At 36.0% G+C, this 19,411-nt stretch overlaps 1 protein-coding gene across 2 annotated transcripts in view; it reads left to right on the top strand.

Annotated features, from left to right (window-relative positions):
• The window catches only part of SEMA3C (semaphorin 3C), a 184,804-nt gene that overhangs the window by 83,743 nt on the left and 81,650 nt on the right, over positions 1-19,411 (top strand). The window contains exons 2-4 of one of the 2 annotated variants that reach the window (XM_037021662.2): positions 13,240-13,546; positions 15,349-15,509; positions 16,603-16,665. In XM_037021662.2, the coding sequence (XP_036877557.1) occupies positions 13,504-13,546; positions 15,349-15,509; positions 16,603-16,665 (267 nt within the window). In that variant the 5' untranslated portion in view covers positions 13,240-13,503. The remainder of the gene's footprint in view (positions 1-13,239; positions 13,547-15,348; positions 15,510-16,602; positions 16,666-19,411) is intronic. The other variant, XM_017667246.3, reaches the window with a different exon arrangement.

The raw sequence follows: 19,411 nt of genomic DNA on the forward strand, positions 1-19,411 counted from the left end.
AGCATAATATTTAGTAGAGGTACACTAATTTATACTGCTTTCCGATTGTTATATCCCCTTCCATTTTTTTTTAGTCTTTTTTTTTTTTTTTTTAGTCTTTCTGTTGCTATGTTTCTGGTTTTGTTTTGCCAACTACCTTGAACCTACTGTTCTTACCTTGAACCCACAGCTTTTGAACACCTTACTCTAAGGTAACTTTTCCAGAAGTGTCAAGAGTTCTAGAAAGGAGGTGTTAGATGAAGTGTTTCCTCTTCCACAAGTTTATCTCCCTTGTTTACATCTCAAGTGGACACTCTGAAACGGAGGTCCTCCAGGCAGTAGGAACACCGGCGATAATATTGGCTCCGCTCATCCATGCTGTCCTCTACACCTCTGCAATGGGTTCATATTTGGTTCTACTTTCCAGAAGTTCCTTCCAGTTCAGAGGCTCTCAAGACATTTAAGCTATTTCATAATTGTACTTGCTCCGTACTCTGAGAGAGAATCCCACCACCATTTCCCATACAAGGCACCAAAGACTGACATTTAACTTTGAAGTCTGTTTTTATGTCTCCCACATGAGCATAGAGGAAGGCACGTTAGAATGTGTAATTCTTCACTTGATAGAACCACACAACACAAGTGGAATATGGTATAGGTAAAGGAAAAGAAAGCCTTGGTTTGGGGTTTAGCTTCGTTTTTCCAGAGAAGAGTTTTTTTAAATAGACCTTCTTCTTCCTATTAGATTTATAGTGATATGAAGGATTATATCAGCTTTACAGATATCCTACAATAGTAGATAATACTCATAAACAGTGAAAAAGAAATTATTTTCATGGACATTTTTATTGCTGCAGGGAACATTAGAGATCATTCTGGTTAATAAATAATCTCATTCTTCCTTTTATTTTTTAGATGTAAGACCTATGTTGGCAGGGGACTGGTAGAAAGGGTAACTTGAGGAAAGTGGGAAACAAAGCTTTCTATCAACCAATGGTGAAGTTGGAACTTTAGCTCCTGTCAGTTAATTCCAAAAGTAGGCCTTCTCCCACCCATATACCTTACCTTTTAATAGTAATAAATTACAAACATGAAAACTTTAATTTTTAACATTTGAAAGCAGTTTTCTCCTTTTATTGGTTCATGCTTAAGTTTTAATTCACTAAGATTAAAAGATCATTAAACTGAAAATAGAAAAAGAGGGTAGAATGTAAATAAACAAAGAACATTTGTCTCATATTCAGAGAGAGAGTTTCAGCTGTAAAACCATATGGAAAACAGAGTAGGTCTTAGCAAATAATATAGTGTAGTCCCCTAACCCCCAATCCATAGCATTTTAGACTATTTCCAAAGATCTTCCAGGCAGCCTGTAAGAAAATAGAAAATCACAAAGGAAAAGTGAGCAAATATCAGTAGACCTGAGATCTGACCTCATCTAGGTGATCAAGGAATGCTTTATGAAGCAGTCCAATTTAAATTATTTTGAAATTACTGCTTGCATTATTAATAGGAATTAGAAAAAGGCAGAAAGAATCCTGTCCACAGGAAAAAGAACATGTACAAAGGCCCTGAGGCAGAAAGGAGAAAGGCAAGGTGGAACATGTGAAAAGAAGGCCAAAAGGGTGAGAGCACAAAAGAAAAGCAAGTAGTGATGATTGAGATCTTCTAAGTGAGGTAATTCTCAAACCAAATCATGGACGGTCCCAAAAGCCAAGTTAGGAATTTTGTATTTGTTCTAATGGAAAGCTATTGAAGACAAGAAGAGGGACCTTAAAAGTAGAGTAAATTAATGATACCAAAATAAATAAATAGATAGATAGATAGATAGATAGATAGATAGATAGATAGATAGATAGAGTGACCACATATAATTTAACATCCAAACCATGAATCTTTTGAGAGTGTAAAGGGGTTACTATTGATAATTTTGTTGGAAAAATAGCCACAAACTGTGCTGCTTGGAGCAAAGAAGAATGAGAATGTCCTTCTTAAAAGCTCCTGTTTATTGGCTAATTTTCCCCCTGATGTAACATCTGGGAGAGACATTCTTTATTCACTGTTACTCTTCCCTGACCAGGCTCACTGAGTAGATTCTCACTGTTTCCTTTGTTCCTTCTTTCTTGTCCATTTTGCATTTTGCTTCCAGTTTGTAATCATGCCCATCCAGCAAATAACGGAAAAGTGAAACCTACAGGAAGCTATGTCTGACTCCAATCTCACTTTCATGTAGCCTTTCTTGGATTTGCTAGGATGGTGTAGTGACTGCAGCATCACAAGAATGTGATTGTTCTCAGGTGGTTTGAAGTGTGGTCTCCTGCTCCCACCTCCGTCTCCAAACTGGCAAAGAAGATTTGAGAGGCCAAGGCATTTCTCATATTATATTGGACACTGCACAGACTCAAGGGCAGGGCAAGAATATGATAGAAACCCAACAAATGAGTGCTGAAATTCTCTGATTTGAAAAATCAAGAGGGCAGCCAATTGAGTTCACAGATTAAGGAATCTGCCTTGCTTTGAATCCTGGTGCTAGCCTCTTCTACTCATTACTACGCAACCTTGGATAGATTGCTCAGATTTGCTGAATTTCAGTTTATGTGTGGAAAAGGAATAATATTAAGGCCTAACATAAGGCTATGAATTCAAATTAAATGAAACAGGTTTGTAAAGCACCTAGAACAGTTATTCTGCTCATAAACCCACAAGCAGTACCTATTTGGAGCCATTATTTTTTAGCAAATCTAGTTTTAATGATATGCCTTCTGGTCTCTTTGCTTTAAGAATAGGGCATGTAGTTTAAGTCAGCTGAAATTTCACTCTTGTTTCACACTTTATCCACCTGTGTGTCCTAAAGGGACAGGTGAAGTTCAGTTTCTAACCCAGTTTCAAAATAGCCTCAGAGAGGCGATGGGTCATTTAAACCCATTCTACTTAAAATTCTTCAGAGATAAGACATTCAGTAGAGGAAATTACCCTGTCAGTAGCAATATCTCTGAAGTAAAGGATGTCCTAAGGATTTACTTTGAAATTTGTAGGTGTGCCTTCCACCTGAGGGAGAGTTAGGTTTATGTTGGGAATGCAGTGGTGGGCTAGCCACGCAAAACAACAAAATGCAAAGTAACATTTGGAATTGTTATAAGGGCATGGTCCTTCATATTTGTGTCCTCTATTTGAGCAGTGTCTAGCCTGCTGTGATAAGGTTCAATAAATATGTATTGAATACATAAATTAATAGCATATGATGAACTTTAAATATGACTAATGAGTAACTATTGCATATGCTTCTAATAGACCCCCCTGGAAACTGATTTTCAATCAAGTAATCTTTTGTCTATTTTCTAAATTTATAAAGGGCCAAAGATAATGTAGTGTTCTGAGTGAATAAGTTCTCATATTTAGTAGTTTACCAGATATATGTTGCTCATAAAAGAGAGCCCTTGACTCTCCACCCTTCTCCACCAAGATCATGTTTCTGGGCACAGGAATGAGTTCTTATTGACTAGTCACTTAAAAAATGTTAAGATCACTGACTGGCTTAACAGAGAACAAAGGTTAGTTCTTAATGTGGTTAAGGATCGAGTGTTACAAACAGAATACAACACTGTTTATTAAACTATGTTGTAGTTGCTGCAGCAATATATTAGCTATAAGCAAGTGAACCCAGAAGCTTATATTTCTAGGGTTTATGTTTTTGGGGGACATATTGTTCTAGCCTTGGTTAAAATCTCAAGGTGCATAATAGTTTCCATTACAAAGAAAAGTCCATGTCAATACATGGATTACAGGTAAGCATAATAGGCAGCAAATTTTCCTTCAGGGAACATTGGCGTGGGAGGCACTACAGTAATTTTCCATTATAGAACTCTACAATAATGTGGATTTCAGGATAAAAGCATGCAGTAAAGGGGTGTGTGTGTGTGTGTGTGTGTGTGTGTGTGTGTGTGTGTGTGTGTTTTAAATACTGTTTCCCAGGAGATTTTCCCAGCAACTTAGAGACCTTTGCTGCCCTTTGTGGAGCCACAGCACTTTCTAATACAACATACTGTCAGCCAAAGTTCCTCTTCAATCAGTTGAGCATATCCTGAGAAACAAAACAACTAGCTGCACCTCCAGTGCTCTAAAAATGATGTCATCATTATTATGATTTAAAAAAATGTAGGACAATGCCACCCTTTGACTTATTTAGATGAGAGACCAGTTAATTGTGATTTCCTTCTCTCACCACACCCAAATCATTAAATCTGTCATTTTCTCTAACTGTAGCCAAATCGTTGAATCATTCATTGACTTAAAAAACATTAAACCAAAATGATGGATTCTTCAATCATTCTTTTTATAGATAAAAATCCTTGATGCTTTGAACTCGTCTCTTTATTCTAAAAAAAAAAAAAAAATTGTTTTGTTTTGTTTTTTGTTTTTCCCAAGCCCCAGAGTTCATTTATGGTTAACTAACAGCAACTTAAATAGCATTTTAACAAAATAGCCTCAGTTTCTAAGCTTCTAACAAGGGCACTTCTTAAGTAAATCTTCCTTGGTTAGCAGCTGTCAACTGTCAATGAGATATAGGTAATTAAATTTGAAGATAGTTTCTAGCTCAGAAAAACATAATATCCTTGGGCCAGAAAGGTCTTCAGTTAATGTAGTTATTGCTCCCTCTGGTATTTGAATTAATGCAAGAAATTGATTATTTTCTAATGAAACAGGTGAAGATGAGAACTGCTATTGTTTGTTACTTGCAAATAAAATTTAGTTGAAGCTATTTTCCCAGCTAAGATTACACTCTTGGTTTTATTTCAATATAGATTAGGAAAAGAAGGAAAGAGGAAAAAAAATATTTTGAGAAAATATCCAAATTACATAATCAACCCATAGTAAGAAGTGTGAGAAGTGGTAGGGGCTGTAAGCACTTGAAAGACATATCCGTTAGTAAGGGTTTCAACAAACAGGAAATGAAAGCCTCAATTCAAGTTGACAAAAAATGCAAGGATTTTTTTTAAGTCATACAACCAAAGTTGTTCAATGATAGACCATTTTGAGGGTTAATTCAGAGATTAAATGATTTCTTGAAGAATTAAGCTTTTTCTAAATTTCTGCTTGCCATTCTCAGCTAGCAAACTTGGTGGATGGAACTGTTGCAAGTGTCATATGCTCACATACCAGTATTCAGAGGCAGAAAAAGACATAATTTCTTTTTTGTGCCAGTTTTTAAGACCCAAGAAATCTCTTCCAATACTCTGTCAGGATGCCTTTTAAATCTCATTGACAAGAACAGGTTACATAGCCGCACTTAGAACACCCACTGGCCAGGGAGATGGGACCATTATGGTTGGTATAGACCTGATCTGCCAACAGGGAAGAAAAGGAAAATACCTGTTAGACAAAGAGTCAACAGTGTCTGCAGCTGAAAGGATCATACGTTGATCTACTGTGAGCTGGTGAAGCATCCTTTGAGCTGAGTACTAATGTAACCATTTTATAGGTGGGGAAATCAAAACTGGGAGAAATGACATATTTACTAGGTGATAAACCTGATAAACCTGAAATTTCAACTCAGAAATGTCTGGAGCAGGGGGAAAAGATGGCTGAGTAGGAAGGCAAAGCAGAAACCTCCTCCCACACACACACCAAGGAAGCAACTATAGCAAATACAACTAACCATAAAAATGATCTGAAAATTGCAAAACACACCTGCACCTAGTCAACCACAAAGAGAAGGGTAAGGTGGCAGAGCTGCGATCAAGTGGGACCCCAGCCCTTCCCCCATCCCAGCCTACAAGTGGGAAGTGGAGGAACAGAGCAGGGAGGGGAGAGGCACTCAGGAACTCTCACACCTGGCCCTGGAGATCAGCTCTGGGAACATGAGTCCATAGTACATTGGATTTTGATAGTTAATCAGACTGGACACCACACAAAGTTGGAGCACTCTGGGAAGCTGAGACTCCAGCCACTTGTGGAGGATATGCATGCTCCGGTGGTCCCACTGAGATCCAAAACAAAGGCTACAGTTTAAAGATTTGCCAACAGCAGAAAGGGTACCAGAGGGGCAAGGGTTGGACAGAGCTCTCTACTCAGGAAAAAGAACAGGTGGACAACACTTTCCCAGCCCTCCCTCAGCCCAACAGGTCAGACAATTGCAAGAGCTTCAAATGTTCCATTCCTCTCACCGGCAGCTCAACCCTGAGGTGCTTCCCTATGCACCCATGCACTTGGCCCAGCAGTGTCAGAGTTTGCTGCCTGGCAGGCAGAGAGAGGCTTTCCCAGCTTTCTTGGCCCTGTCTCAGGCCAACTGGAGAGATACCTGCAAGAGCCAGCTCTGAACACTCCATCCTCCTCACTACTGGCCCAGCCCAGTACCACGTGCCCCTCTGCTGCCACATAATGGCACACCCTTATGACTCACCACTGTGTGCCTGTCCCAGCCAAACGACTGGCTCACCCACCCCATTAAACCAGCAGCACCGCCATCGCAGCAGGGCAGAGAGCATCCCTGACCACAACAATCACAGAACTGCTGCTCTGGTCACAGGGCCAGCTGAGGCAAGTTACAGCCACAGCAAACTGAGGTAGATCATTGCCAGCAGATAGACAGAAAGGCAACCGCACCCATAGCCTGGAAACTACAACAGGGGCTCTACCACAAAGGAGAAGAAGGCACTGGAGAGGAACAAGTCTTCTGCTTCTGGGCATCACATGGAGTCATCTTCATAAAGCCAGGAGGCACAACAGATCCATCAAGTACAAATGAAAAACACAGGAACTCTGACAAAATGAGAAGGCAGAGGAGTATGGTCCAAACAAAACTACAAGATAAGACACCATAAAGAGGACTAAGTGAAACAGAGATCACCAATATTCTTCCTAAAAATTTCAAACTAATGGTCACTGATCTGCAGAAAAGTACTGACAATCTCAGGAGGATTTCAGCAAAGAGAATGGAATAGTTGAAAAAGCCACTCAGAGCTGAAGAAAACAGTAACTGAAATGAAAAATACAATGAATAGAGAACAAAAAAGATTGCTGCAAGTAGAGGAGACAATCAGTGAGATGGAAATTAGAGAACAAGGAAAGAAGGTAAGGAACTGAGAGAAAAAATCTCTAGAAACAAGAGAATGCTGATAGCTCTGTGACAACTCAAAATAAAACTATATTTGTATAACAGGGGACCAGAAAAGAACAGAGAGAAAAGGATAGAAAGTCTCTTTGAAAAAATAATTGTTGAAAATTTCCCCAATTTGGGGAAGGAAATAGACACCTGGGTCATGAAAGCATAGAGAACCTCTAAAAAAAGGAACCCTAAGAAGAAAACACCAAGACACATAATAATTTAAATGACAAAGATTAAGAATAAGGAGAGGGTATTGAAAGCAGCCAGAGAGAAAAGATTACTTATGAGGGAAACCTCATCAGGCTATCTGCAGACTTCTCAGCAGAAACTTTACATGCCAGAAGGGAGTGGTATGAAATATTTAATGTATTGAAACAAAGACTTTCAACCAAGAATCATCCAGCCAGCAAGATTATCATTCAAACTTGAAGGAGAGATTAAAACATTTCCCAGATAAATGAAGACTCATGGAATTTATAACCATTCAACCAGCATTATAGGATATGTCAAAGGGACTTCTGTAGATGGAAATTTTCTTAAGCCTAAATAGTTTTCACCAGTGAAATAAAACCACAACAAAGGTGGTAAGCCAACTACTTACCAAGCAAGTATGAAATTAAAACAAAACAAAAGTAGTAAAACCAGCTATACAGAAAATCAGTCAAGGGATAGACAAAAAGTACAGATTATCACATCTAATACATAAAGTGTGGAGGAGGAAGAAGAAGAAAAGAAGTAGTTTTAGACTGTGTTTGAAAGAGAGCAATCATCAACTTAATATGAACTGTTATGTAGTTAGTTAGGAAGCTATCTGTGAACCTTTTGGTAACCACAAACCCAAAGCCTATAATAGATATAGAAAGAATTTAAAAAGAGACATCTAAACACAATACTAAAGAAAACCAACAAATAACAAGAGAAAAGTATAAGAGAGGAATAAAGGAACAGAGAGGAACTACAAAAAAAATTAAGTACATACTTATTGATGACTGCCTTAAATGTAAATGGACTGAATGCACCAATCAAAAGACATAGGGTGTCAGAGTGGATAAAGAAACAAGACACATCTATATGCTACTTACAAGAGACTCATTTCAGATCCAAAAACACTCTGAAAGTAAAGGGATGGAAAAAGATATTTCATGTTAGTATTAGGGAGAAAAAAGCAGGAGCAGCATTACTATTATCAGACAAACGGACTTCAAAACATAAAAAGTAACAAAAGACAAAGAAGAGTATTATATAATGATAAGGGGATAAACCCAACAAAAAGATATAACCATTAAAAATATTTACGTACCCAACAGAGAGCCACCTAAATATGTAATACAGATAGTAACAATTAAATGGGGAAATAGATGGAACCTCATTCATTTTAGGAGACTTTATAACAAACCTCTTATATCAATAGATCAATCAGACAGAAAATAAATGAGGAAACAGAGGCACTGAACATCACATTAGATCAGACAGACTTCACAGATATCTAGAGAATACTCCACCTAAAAGCAGCAAGATACAGAGTTTTTGCAAGTATACAGGAAGGTTCTCCAGAACAGGTCACATATTAGGATACTAAAAGTGCCTCAGTAAATTTGAAAAGATTGAAATTGTATCAAACAACTTCTCAGACCACTATGATATGAAACTAGAAATAAATTACACAATGAAAAGAAAGAAGCCCACAAACATGAAGGCTAAACAACATGCTTCTAAACAATCAATGGATCAATGAACAAATCAAAATAGAAATAAAGTAATAACAGAAACAAATGAAAACAAAAACACAACAGTCCAAAAATCTGTGGGATGCTGCAAAGGCAGTTCTAATAGGGAAGTACATAGCAATACAGGCCTACCACTAGAAAAGAAGAACAAATAAAACCCAAAGTTTGTAGAATCAGGGAAAAAATAAATATCAGAGCAAAAATAAATAAAATAGAAGAAAATAAAATAATGGAAAAAATTAATGAAACCGGAAGCTGGTTCTTTGAGAAAATAAACAAAATAGTTAAACCCCTAGCCAGACTTATCAAGAGAAAAAGAGGGAGTACACACATAAACAAAATCAGAAACAAAGAATAGTCACAATGGATACCACAGTTATACAAAGAATTACTAAAAAATACTATGAAAAACTGTATGCCAATAAATTAGACAACCTGGAAGAAATGGACAAATTCCTAGAAAAATACAAACTTCCAAGACTGACCCAGGAAGAAATAGAAAATCTGAACAGACCAGTTACCAGCAGTTGAATTGGTAATGAAAAACTCCTCCAAAACAAATCCCATAACCAGATGACTTCACGGTTGAATTCTACCAAACATTTAAATATGAGCTAATACCCATCCTTCTTAAAGTATTCTGAAATATAGAAGAGGAGGGAATACTACCAACTCATTCTATTGGGCCAACACCATTCATTCTAAGACCAAAACCAGGCAGAGACTACAAAAAAAGAAAACTTTAGAACAATATCCCTGATAAACATAGATGCAGAAATCTTCAACAAAAATATTAGCAAACCAAATTCAAAAATACATCAAAAGGATCATCCATAATGACCAAGTAGGATTTATTCCAGGAATGCAAGGGTAGTACAGTATTTGTAAAAGTGTGATGTACCACAATAACAAAAAGAAGGATAAAAACCACATGATCACCCCAATAGATGCTAACAAAACATTTGGCAAAATTTAACATCCATTCATTATAAAATCTCTCAATAAAATGTGTATAGAGGGAATGTACCTCAACATAATAAAGGCCATATATGACACCACCACAGATAACATCATACTCAATGACTAAAAGCTGAAAGCTTTTCGTCTAAGATCAGGAACAAGACAAGGATGTCCACTCTCACCACTTCTATGCAACATAGTACTGTAGGTCCTAGCCATGACAGTTAGGTAAGATAAAGAGATAAAAGTCATCTGAATTGGTAAGAAAGAAGTAAAACTGTCACTGTGTGTAGATGACATGGTAGTATATGTAGAAAACTCTAAAGACTCCAAGAAAAAACTATTAGAATAACTAGATTGAACAGAGTTGCAGGATACAAAATTAAAACACAGATATCTGTTGCATTCCTATATACTAACAACGAACTAGCAGAAAGAGAAATCAGGAAAACAATATGATTTACAATTATATCAGAAAGAATTAAACATGTAGGAATAAACAATCAAAGGTGAAAGACCTGTACTCTAAAACCTATAAGATACTCATGAGAGAAATTAAAGAAGACACCAAATAAGTGGAAATCTATCTCATGCTCATAGATAGGAAGAATAAATATTATTGAAATGGCCACCCTGACCAAAGCAATTTAGAGCCTCAATGTAATCCCTATCAAAATACCAACAGCATTTTTAAGTGAACTGGAGCAAATTCATATGGAACTAAAAAAGACACCAATTAGACAAAGCCATCTTGAAAAAGAAAAGCAAAGCAGGGGTATTACCCTCCCTGACTTTTAAGCTATTCTACAAAGGTACAGTAATCAAAACATTATGGTACTGGCACAGGAACAGACCTATAAATCAGTGAAACAGAATAGAGAGCCCTCATATAAACCCACACATATATGGCCAATTAACATACAATAAAGGATCCATGAATATACAGTGGGGAAAAGACAGCTTTTTCAATAATTCATGTTGAGAAAACTGGACAGTTACATGCAAGAGAATGAAACTGGTTTATTGTCTGATTCCATATACAAAATTAAACTCAAAGTGGATCAAAAACCTAAATAAGGCATGAAACCACAAAACTCTTAGAAGAAAACAGGTAAAAAATCTCTCGAATTATAAGCATGAGTAATTTTTTACTGCACACATCTCTGGGAAAGGGAAACAAAATAAAAAAATCAATAGTTAGGACCAAATCAAATTAAAAAGCTTTGTAAAGCAAAGGACACTATCAGCAGAACAAAAAGGCAATGTAGAATATGAATAATATATTCATAAACAATTCATCTGATAAGGGGTTAACATCCAGAATATATAAAGAATTTATATGCCCCAACACCAAAAATCAAATAACTCAATTAAAAACTGGGTAGAGCATCTAAACATGTATTTTTCCAAAGAAGAACTACAGTTGGCCAATAGGCACATGAAAAGATACTCCACATCACTAATCATCCAGGAAATGCAAATCAAAACTATGATAGATGTCACCTCACACCAGTTAGAATGAACACTATCCAAAAAGACAAGAAACAACAAGTGTGGTTGATGATGTGAAGAAAGTGGAGCCCTCTTACATTGTTGGTGGGAATGTAAATTGGTGCAGCCACTGTGGAAAACAGTGTGGAGCTTCCTCAAAAAAGTGAAAATAGAAATACTGTACAATACAGTGATTCCACTTCTAGTAATTTACCCAAAGGAAACAAAATCCCATATTCAAAAAGATGTATACACTCCTATGTTTATTGCCACATTATTTACAATAACCAAGTAATGGAAGTAACCTAAATGTCCATCAGTAGATGAATGGATAAGGAAGTGGTAGTACTTGTACCCAATGGAATATTATTTAACCATAAAAAAAAGAAATTCTGCCATTTGCAACAGTATGGATGGACCCAGAAGGTATTATGATAAGTGAGATAAGCCAAGCAGAGAAAGACAAATACCATATGATTTCACTTACTTGTGGAATGTAAAAACAAAACAAAACATAATGAACAAAATAGCAGTAGACTCAGACACTGAAAAGTGACAGTTGGTTACCATAGGGGAAGGATTGGGGTTTTGGTGGGGAGGAGGGTGAGGGGGATAAAAGGACACAAATATTCTTAATCATAATATAAGTTGGTCACAGGGATGGTAGTACAGCATGGAGAATATAGCCAGTGATTCTGTAACATGTTCCTATGTTGACAGATAGTAACCACACTAGTCAGGGTGAGGATATAATATGAGTAACTGTTGAACCACTGTGTTGTATACTTGAAACCAATATAAGATGGTATGTAAATGATTCTTCAGTAAAAAAAAAAAAAAGAAGTGTCTGACTATAATTTTGTATTTCTCCACAATACCACACTGTTCGCTGTACATCATGACTCACTGTAGTTTCAACTACAAAGCTACTCTCTTTGGATCAATCAGTGCATCAGTGTGTTTTGCTTTTCACCTTGGATTTACTCTTCTTCAGAACTTCTACACAGAGCTTCCTCAGAGACATCTACTCTCAGATCTTCACATAATCCATGTGAAAAATTGAAAATATCCGCCTGCAGATATGTTATTTATAATGGCAAATTACTTATCTAATTTTACATGTTTGATTTGAATTTACCCTATCAACACTCAAGTAATCTCTGCCAAAATAATTTCTCTTTTGAATCCCCCAAAAGTAGTAAAAGCATTTTCATTTCTCCTGTTTTTAGTTTACAGTGTTGGGGGGCACTCATTTACATTTCCTTTAAACCCCAGACCAACTTCATATAAGATCATTCCAAATCCTTTATTTTAGATATTCCTCACATCAACTCTTCCTTTCCACTTCTAGCATATCAGGGCTTTATCAACATCAGACTTGAAACAGCACCTCTTAGTTTTCCAGTCTCACATACTCTAAAATTATCTTGCACCCTGAAATTGTTTTCCTTACAGATATTTATTTCATTATTTTACTCTCCTGATCAAAGAATTTGAATAGATTCTACATGTGAAACAAAATATATTAACGATGTTAATAAATATAAATCAGTCAGTCTAGTCCACCATATTTTCTCCTTGTGTAAGGAGATGTTTTTACTCTGCTTCCTGAAGCTTGATGTCTTGTCCCAGTTCATGATAATGTTACCTATGTTACTATAGGATGGCACTCTTGTAAGCACTTAATGTATGCTAACACTTTAAACCTCACAATACCCCTATGATGTAGGTGCTCTTGTTATCCTGACATTAGAGATGAAGACACTGGAGTCCAGAGGGATAAAGGCACTTGCCAACCACATACAGAAATGAAATGGCACAGCCAGGATTCACACTGTAGGGGTTGGGCCCCAGAGGCCATAAGTTCAGTCACATTTTACTTCTATAGTCTATGTTACTGGAGAGTTACTTATTCACAAGGTATTTGTGGGATATTTATTCTGTACTCTAAGCTATACCCTACTCTTGTTTTTTTTGCAGAAAAATTGCACAAACATGAATCTCCTCCATAGGATGAAAAGCAAGCTTTGTAAACACCTTGGATTTTATGCAAAGACAAGGCAGCCCTTCTTCACCCTTTGAGTGACATTTGTTGGATTCCATTTTCTCTCTGATGTTCTCAGCTCTTGGATATTCTTTGCTACTTGAGCCATAACATCTAGTCTAGCAGGGGCTGACTTTTTTCTGGAATGACATCCACCTTCTTGCTCTCCTCTTGAAGGAAGTTGTTCTCGTTTCTGGGCCATGGGCACCACAGCTGCCAACAAAAAGCATCACCTGATGCCTGGTGAGGCTCAAGAACTAGGTTGGCATGCTGCACTGCTCAGCCTCCCAAATCCTCCATTTACAAAAATCTGTCATCTTATCTCATTTAAATCATCTTTCAGTCTTTCGTTCTTGCCTCTTCTCATGATTTACTTCTCAAGATTCCCAAACAATTTTTTCTAGCTTCTTAATGATTTCTTCCACTTAAAAATTCTACATTTTACTATCATTGTATGGACAGAGTAATAGAGCCTATGTTTTAGGATCATGTACTAGTAATTTTAGGGATCTAGCACCTTAGATTTTAAAAAAAGAAAAAAGAAAATATGTACTTATTTAATTCCGTATATTATTCTTATAATCAGTGATTAAAACCTGATAATACTAGCAGTAATAATCATAGGATTTATTGAATACTTTATCTGTCACTCATTTCAAGTATTTACAGGTATTCAATTAATTTCCATGGCAACTCTCCATAGACAGTACTATTACTGTTTTTTATTATTTGTTATTTATTTATTTTTATAAGTGTGAAAATCAAGGCACAGAGAAGTTAAGTAATTTGTTCAATCTCACAGGAAGTTTGGAGTCACAGCTAGGCTTTCTGATCACTATGCTACTCCCTGGGCATTTTCAGATTATTAGTTAGATATTAAACTACTTTAAGGATATTATGGCAGAAATTCTGAACTGGTGTGACCAGAAAACAGGTTATATTTGTGACTTCTCTACACGTGTGAAATATGGCCCAAGTGCTCACAGAATATAGTTATTGGCTTCCTATGAGAATTCTTATAATTTTCTATTTTAATTAGAGTCAAACCACAGCCTATCAGAACTTACAGAAATGTATTTGTGATTCAATGATTAAAACTTTAGAAATAGTTCATCACTGAAACAATAATCCCTGAAAGCAGACTCTTTGGTAGAGTTTGTCACTCTTAAGATCATAAGTGAAAAAAAAAAAAAGAAATCCTGAACCATTTGAATAGAAAAGTCTTAAACTGTGCAAAGGAGCATTTGACTAGAAAGCAAATTGAATCTGCTATAATGATTATTGATTTAAAAAATTTTTCATGGAGCATCAATTGTCTTCAATTCAGGCACATATTTAACTTATATTAAGTTAAATGAACATGAGTCACTGATGATTAAGATACTGAAAACCTGAAAATTCAGAGCATCTGAAAATTCATAGTTTTCTTCTTGATATATACATAGGCATACTGTCATTTAAATGACATTGCCTTCTGAAGGAGTAATAACAGGAAAAATTGTTTGTTTCCAAGTAATTTATAGAAAAATGCATTAAACTGTTGAATTATGTTGACAAAGTAAGGTAAATATTTAGAATAAGAAATATCAAACTTAAAATGATGAATATTGAGTCCAACAATAAAATGTTGAGAGGCTAGGAAGACATTCACACAAAGTTATTGCTTTTGTTATTTTGTTCAGTCCGCTCACTTAACTGTATTTTTTAGTTGATCTGTTTTAAGTAGTTTTGAGCTGATAATAGCCAGTAGTAAAACTGAATTGAGATTCTTGCAAAACATGAATAATTTTATAATCAAATAGCATTACTATAAACTGTAATATTACAGCTTTTATTTATGTTTTACTGAAGCATAGAGGCAATAAATAAAAATACTAACATAACCTTATTCTAAAAAGATTTTATTATTGCAGAAAGAATGTATCTTGACTCTTTTGTTAAATGTAACTCAACATAGTTTTCATGAAAAGTAATTTTCATTAAAATAATATAATAATAGAACCAAAATACTACTCAGTTTTCACTTGTTCTTTTCACTATTGCAGAACTTCGAGAAACGAAGACCTCTGAATACTTCAGCCTATCCCACCATCCTTTAGATTACAGGATATTATTAATGGATGAAGATCAGGACCGGATATATGTGGGCAGCAAAGATCACATTCTTTCCTTGAATATTAACAATATAAGTCAAGAACCTTTGAGTGTAAGTTTATCATTTTCATGAGGGCAATGTTGGCCTCTCAGGGTCCTTTTTCTTTAAAATTTTTAAATGCAGTGAAAAACCTTTTTATTTCATTAGAACAATGGAAAATACTGGCCACATATCTATAAATAATTGGAAGTTAGAACTTAGTTCAGGGACTGAAAAGATAATTAATTTAGTTTCTCCAGAGTTTTTAACAATCTAAGTCCTGAAGCTAAATGAGAAAATACTTCTTGTGTATACATATATAGAAAGAGAAAAAGAGAAGCATGAAGTATAGCATGAAAAAGTGGCCAGATTAAAGGAAGAGCTACCTTTTCATCATCTGTATGTAATTTAAGAAGGCCGTGAGAGGAACACAACTATTAAATGTACTATTCTTTGACCAAGAGTGCCCTATATTTATCATTCTATTTTACAACAAAGAAATAAACTAAACTTCATTGGAGTAAAGAAATAAAAGTAGACTAATTATAAATGTATCACAGCAAGGAGACTTCAGAATTATTTTAACAATGGGCAACAGTCTGACAATTAAAAAAGATAATCATCACCATCAGACTTGACCCAAGGCTACAGTGTCATAGAATGCTAGCACAGTATCCCAGAGAGAGAATCTCTTGGACTTTATCCACATTAGTTTAGCTGTTGAAATACCTAGGGGCCATTTTAAGTAAATCTACCAGCCAGGCTGTGTGGTTTACTAAAAATAATGGTAAACCAAGATAGCAATATAAATATAAATTCACTGTGATATAAGCCATTGGGGAAAGTGTACTATAAATCAAAAGGAGGGAAATTACATTCTATAATGCACATTAATGACTTTATTTAAATACTATACCATCAGTAAATGGACACACATTATTGAAAAGCTTTTGTTAAAGGAAAAATTGATGGAAGAAATAAAAAAGTAATTGTTAGAATAAAATAATAAAATCTTTATTATAGATTCAAATTATAAATATGAATTTTGAAATATAAATATATAAATACCTTAAAAAATCTGCTAGGATAAAGTAAAAATTGAAGAGCATTGAGCTGTCATATATACAAGTGAGATCATGCAAACATTTTTTCCTTTTCTGAGCAGGTTTTCTGGCCAGCATCTACAATCAAAGTTGAAGAGTGCAAAATGGCTGGCAAAGATCCCACAGTAAGTACTGAAAAGAATGCAAAACTTAAATATTTGGTCTTAGAATCCATGTACCTTGAGTGAAGCCAAGAGTAAGACAAAGGGTGCTGTTGTTTTAAATCTTCTGCTGGACACATGGTAAAAAATGTAAATGCAAAGAGATTGGAATTCTTAAACACTGTAACTTAGGAATTCCTGACTAGGTAAAAATTTCCTTCCTTGCTTTCATTGTTGCACCCTGACATTTTTCATGATGGATTTCAGTAATAACCCCTGTTCCAGCAGTTCCAATTTGCAGAATTCTCAGCAGGCTGCTAAAATAATGATAATGCAAGTGTCTGGAGCAGCTCCCAGATACCATGTGGGTTTTCCAAAGAAAGATTCTCTGCAAAAGGGTAGTGGTTAGCCATCACATTCCAGAGGCATAATTCACCAGTGATGACCAGTATATTTGTTAATTAAAAATAACCACAAAAACAAAGACCAAGGTAGATATAAATATGAAAATTTTTCATTGTGCATTTGTACAAACTGTAATTCCTTTAGATGGGATTCCATATAAAGAGTCTATATTGCTTTCTGACACATTAATTATTCTTGACTATTATAAAAGAAGTACACAGAGCATATCTTTAATTCACACATTTAATGTTTATAATGAAGCATATATATCATTTCATGTTCTTTTCTCCAATCATGAAAAGTAATGTAATGGAAGCAAATATCAAAATCAGCTACTCTTATGCGAATAACTTGGTAAAGAGGTTTATGAATTCACTCATTCTTCCAGTCATTCATTCAGCAAATGTTGACTGAGCACCTGTTTTGCATATGGAATAGTCTTAATTGTTAGAGACATAATTTATATAAAAATAGACACAGTTCTGGCCCTTATCAACTCTATTGTCTGTTATAGACATCAACATTAATTGAATGACTATGGAAATATATGTTAATATGCACGTGAGACTGAAATATATTGATTGGGTATAGTAAGTGAGTGTGAGGTGAGACTTAGGGGTTTGTCTTAGGGTTAGAATTATAGTTGGGGTTAGGGTTTAGGTTTTAGAGGTAGGATGAGGGTTAAGTGTAGGGGTAGGGGTAAGGTAAGGTTTCAATGTAGAGTGAGGATAGGATTAGGGTTAGGTTTAGGGTTAGGTTGAGTGTATGATGAACATAGGGTTATGATTATATTTAGGGTTTGGCTGTAAAGTTATGAGTTAGGGCAAGATTTAGGTATAGGGTTATGGTGAGGTGTTGGTGAACGTAAGGGTAAGGGTGAGGATGTGGGGGTATGTGTAATGTAAGGGTTAGGGTTATGTGTATGGTTAAGTTTAGGATAAAGTTATGGTGTGGGTTAAATTTAGGATTTAAGTTTAGGCTGAGTGTTGGCATCAAGTTAGGTTTAGGGTTACGGTTCCATGAAGGTGAGGGTCAGAGGTTTGTCTTACTTTTAGGAGTAGCATTAGGTGTTGGTGAGGATATGTTTACATTGAGAGTTACGGTTCAGTGTTTGAGTTGGGGTTAGATTTAGGTTTAGGGTTACAGTTAGGTGTGTTTGAAGGTGAGGTGGGGATGAGGAGTTAGGTGAGTGGCTAGTGTTAGGAATAGTATTAGGTTTTGGGTTCAGTGTAGGGTGAGGAAATGGTTATGGTAGAAGTTAGGGCCTGGGTTTAATGTTAGATTTAGGGTGGGATTTAGGTTTCGGGTTAGAGTGAGGTGTGGGTGAAGATAAGGGTGAGAGTGATGGGTCAGACGTTATGGTTAGTGTTAGGTATTGGTTTCGATTTAGGGTGAATTACAATGTGGGTTAGAATTAGGATTTGGGTTTAGGTGAGGGTTATCATCAGAGGTTGGTATAGGGTTATAGTTCTGTGAGGGTGAGGATTAGGAGTTTGTATTAGGGTTAGGGTTAGGTTAGGGATAGAGGTTAGGAGTAGGGATAGGATTAGGGTAGGGTTAGGGTTAGTGTTCAGTGTAGGTTGAATTTAGTATTAGGGTTAGGATACAGATTAGGGTTATGGGTACAGTTAAGATTAGGATAACAGTTTGGGCTAGGGTTGTTCATATTAGTATTCGGGTTGTTAGGATTAGGGTTAAGTATAGGAGTAGGATTATGGTTAGGTTTTAATGTTAGTTTTAGAGTTTGGCTTCTGCTTCGTTGTGTACAAAGGTGAGGGTAAGGGTGAGGAGTTTCGGTGAGTGGCCTGGGTTTCATCAACTTTAGGTTTATGATTCAGTGTAGGGTGAGGATAGGGTTATGGTTGAAGATACAATTCAGGTTTAGTGTTAGATTTAGCTAGGTTGACGTTTAGGGTTGCATTGTGGTGTGGGTTAAGATAAAGATGAGGGTGAAGAACTAGAGGTACAGGTTAGTTTAGTGTTAGGATTAATGTATGGTTAGTTTTTGGATGAAGTTATTGTGTGAGTTAGAGTTATTGCATGGTATTAGTCTGAGGATTAGCATTAGAGCTAGGTTTAGGGTTATGGTTCCATGTGATTGTGCATGAGGTTGAAGGTTAGAGGTGACTTTTAGGACTAGGGTTAGTGTTAGGTTTCTGTGTGAGTGTGTGTGAGAGTGAGGGTTAGGTGTTAGTCTTAGGACTATGATTAGAGTTAGGTTTAGAATTAGGTGTAGGGTGAGGATATGGTTACAGTTAAAATTAGGTTTAGAGTTCAGTGTTAGAGTTCATTTTAGGATTACATTTAGGTTTAAGGTTAGATGTGGGTGAAGTAAGGTTTAGGTGAGGTTAGGGTGAGTAATTAG

Source organism: Manis javanica, chromosome 6, assembly GCF_040802235.1.
Source record: "Manis javanica isolate MJ-LG chromosome 6, MJ_LKY, whole genome shotgun sequence".
NCBI lineage: Eukaryota > Metazoa > Chordata > Mammalia > Pholidota > Manidae > Manis > Manis javanica.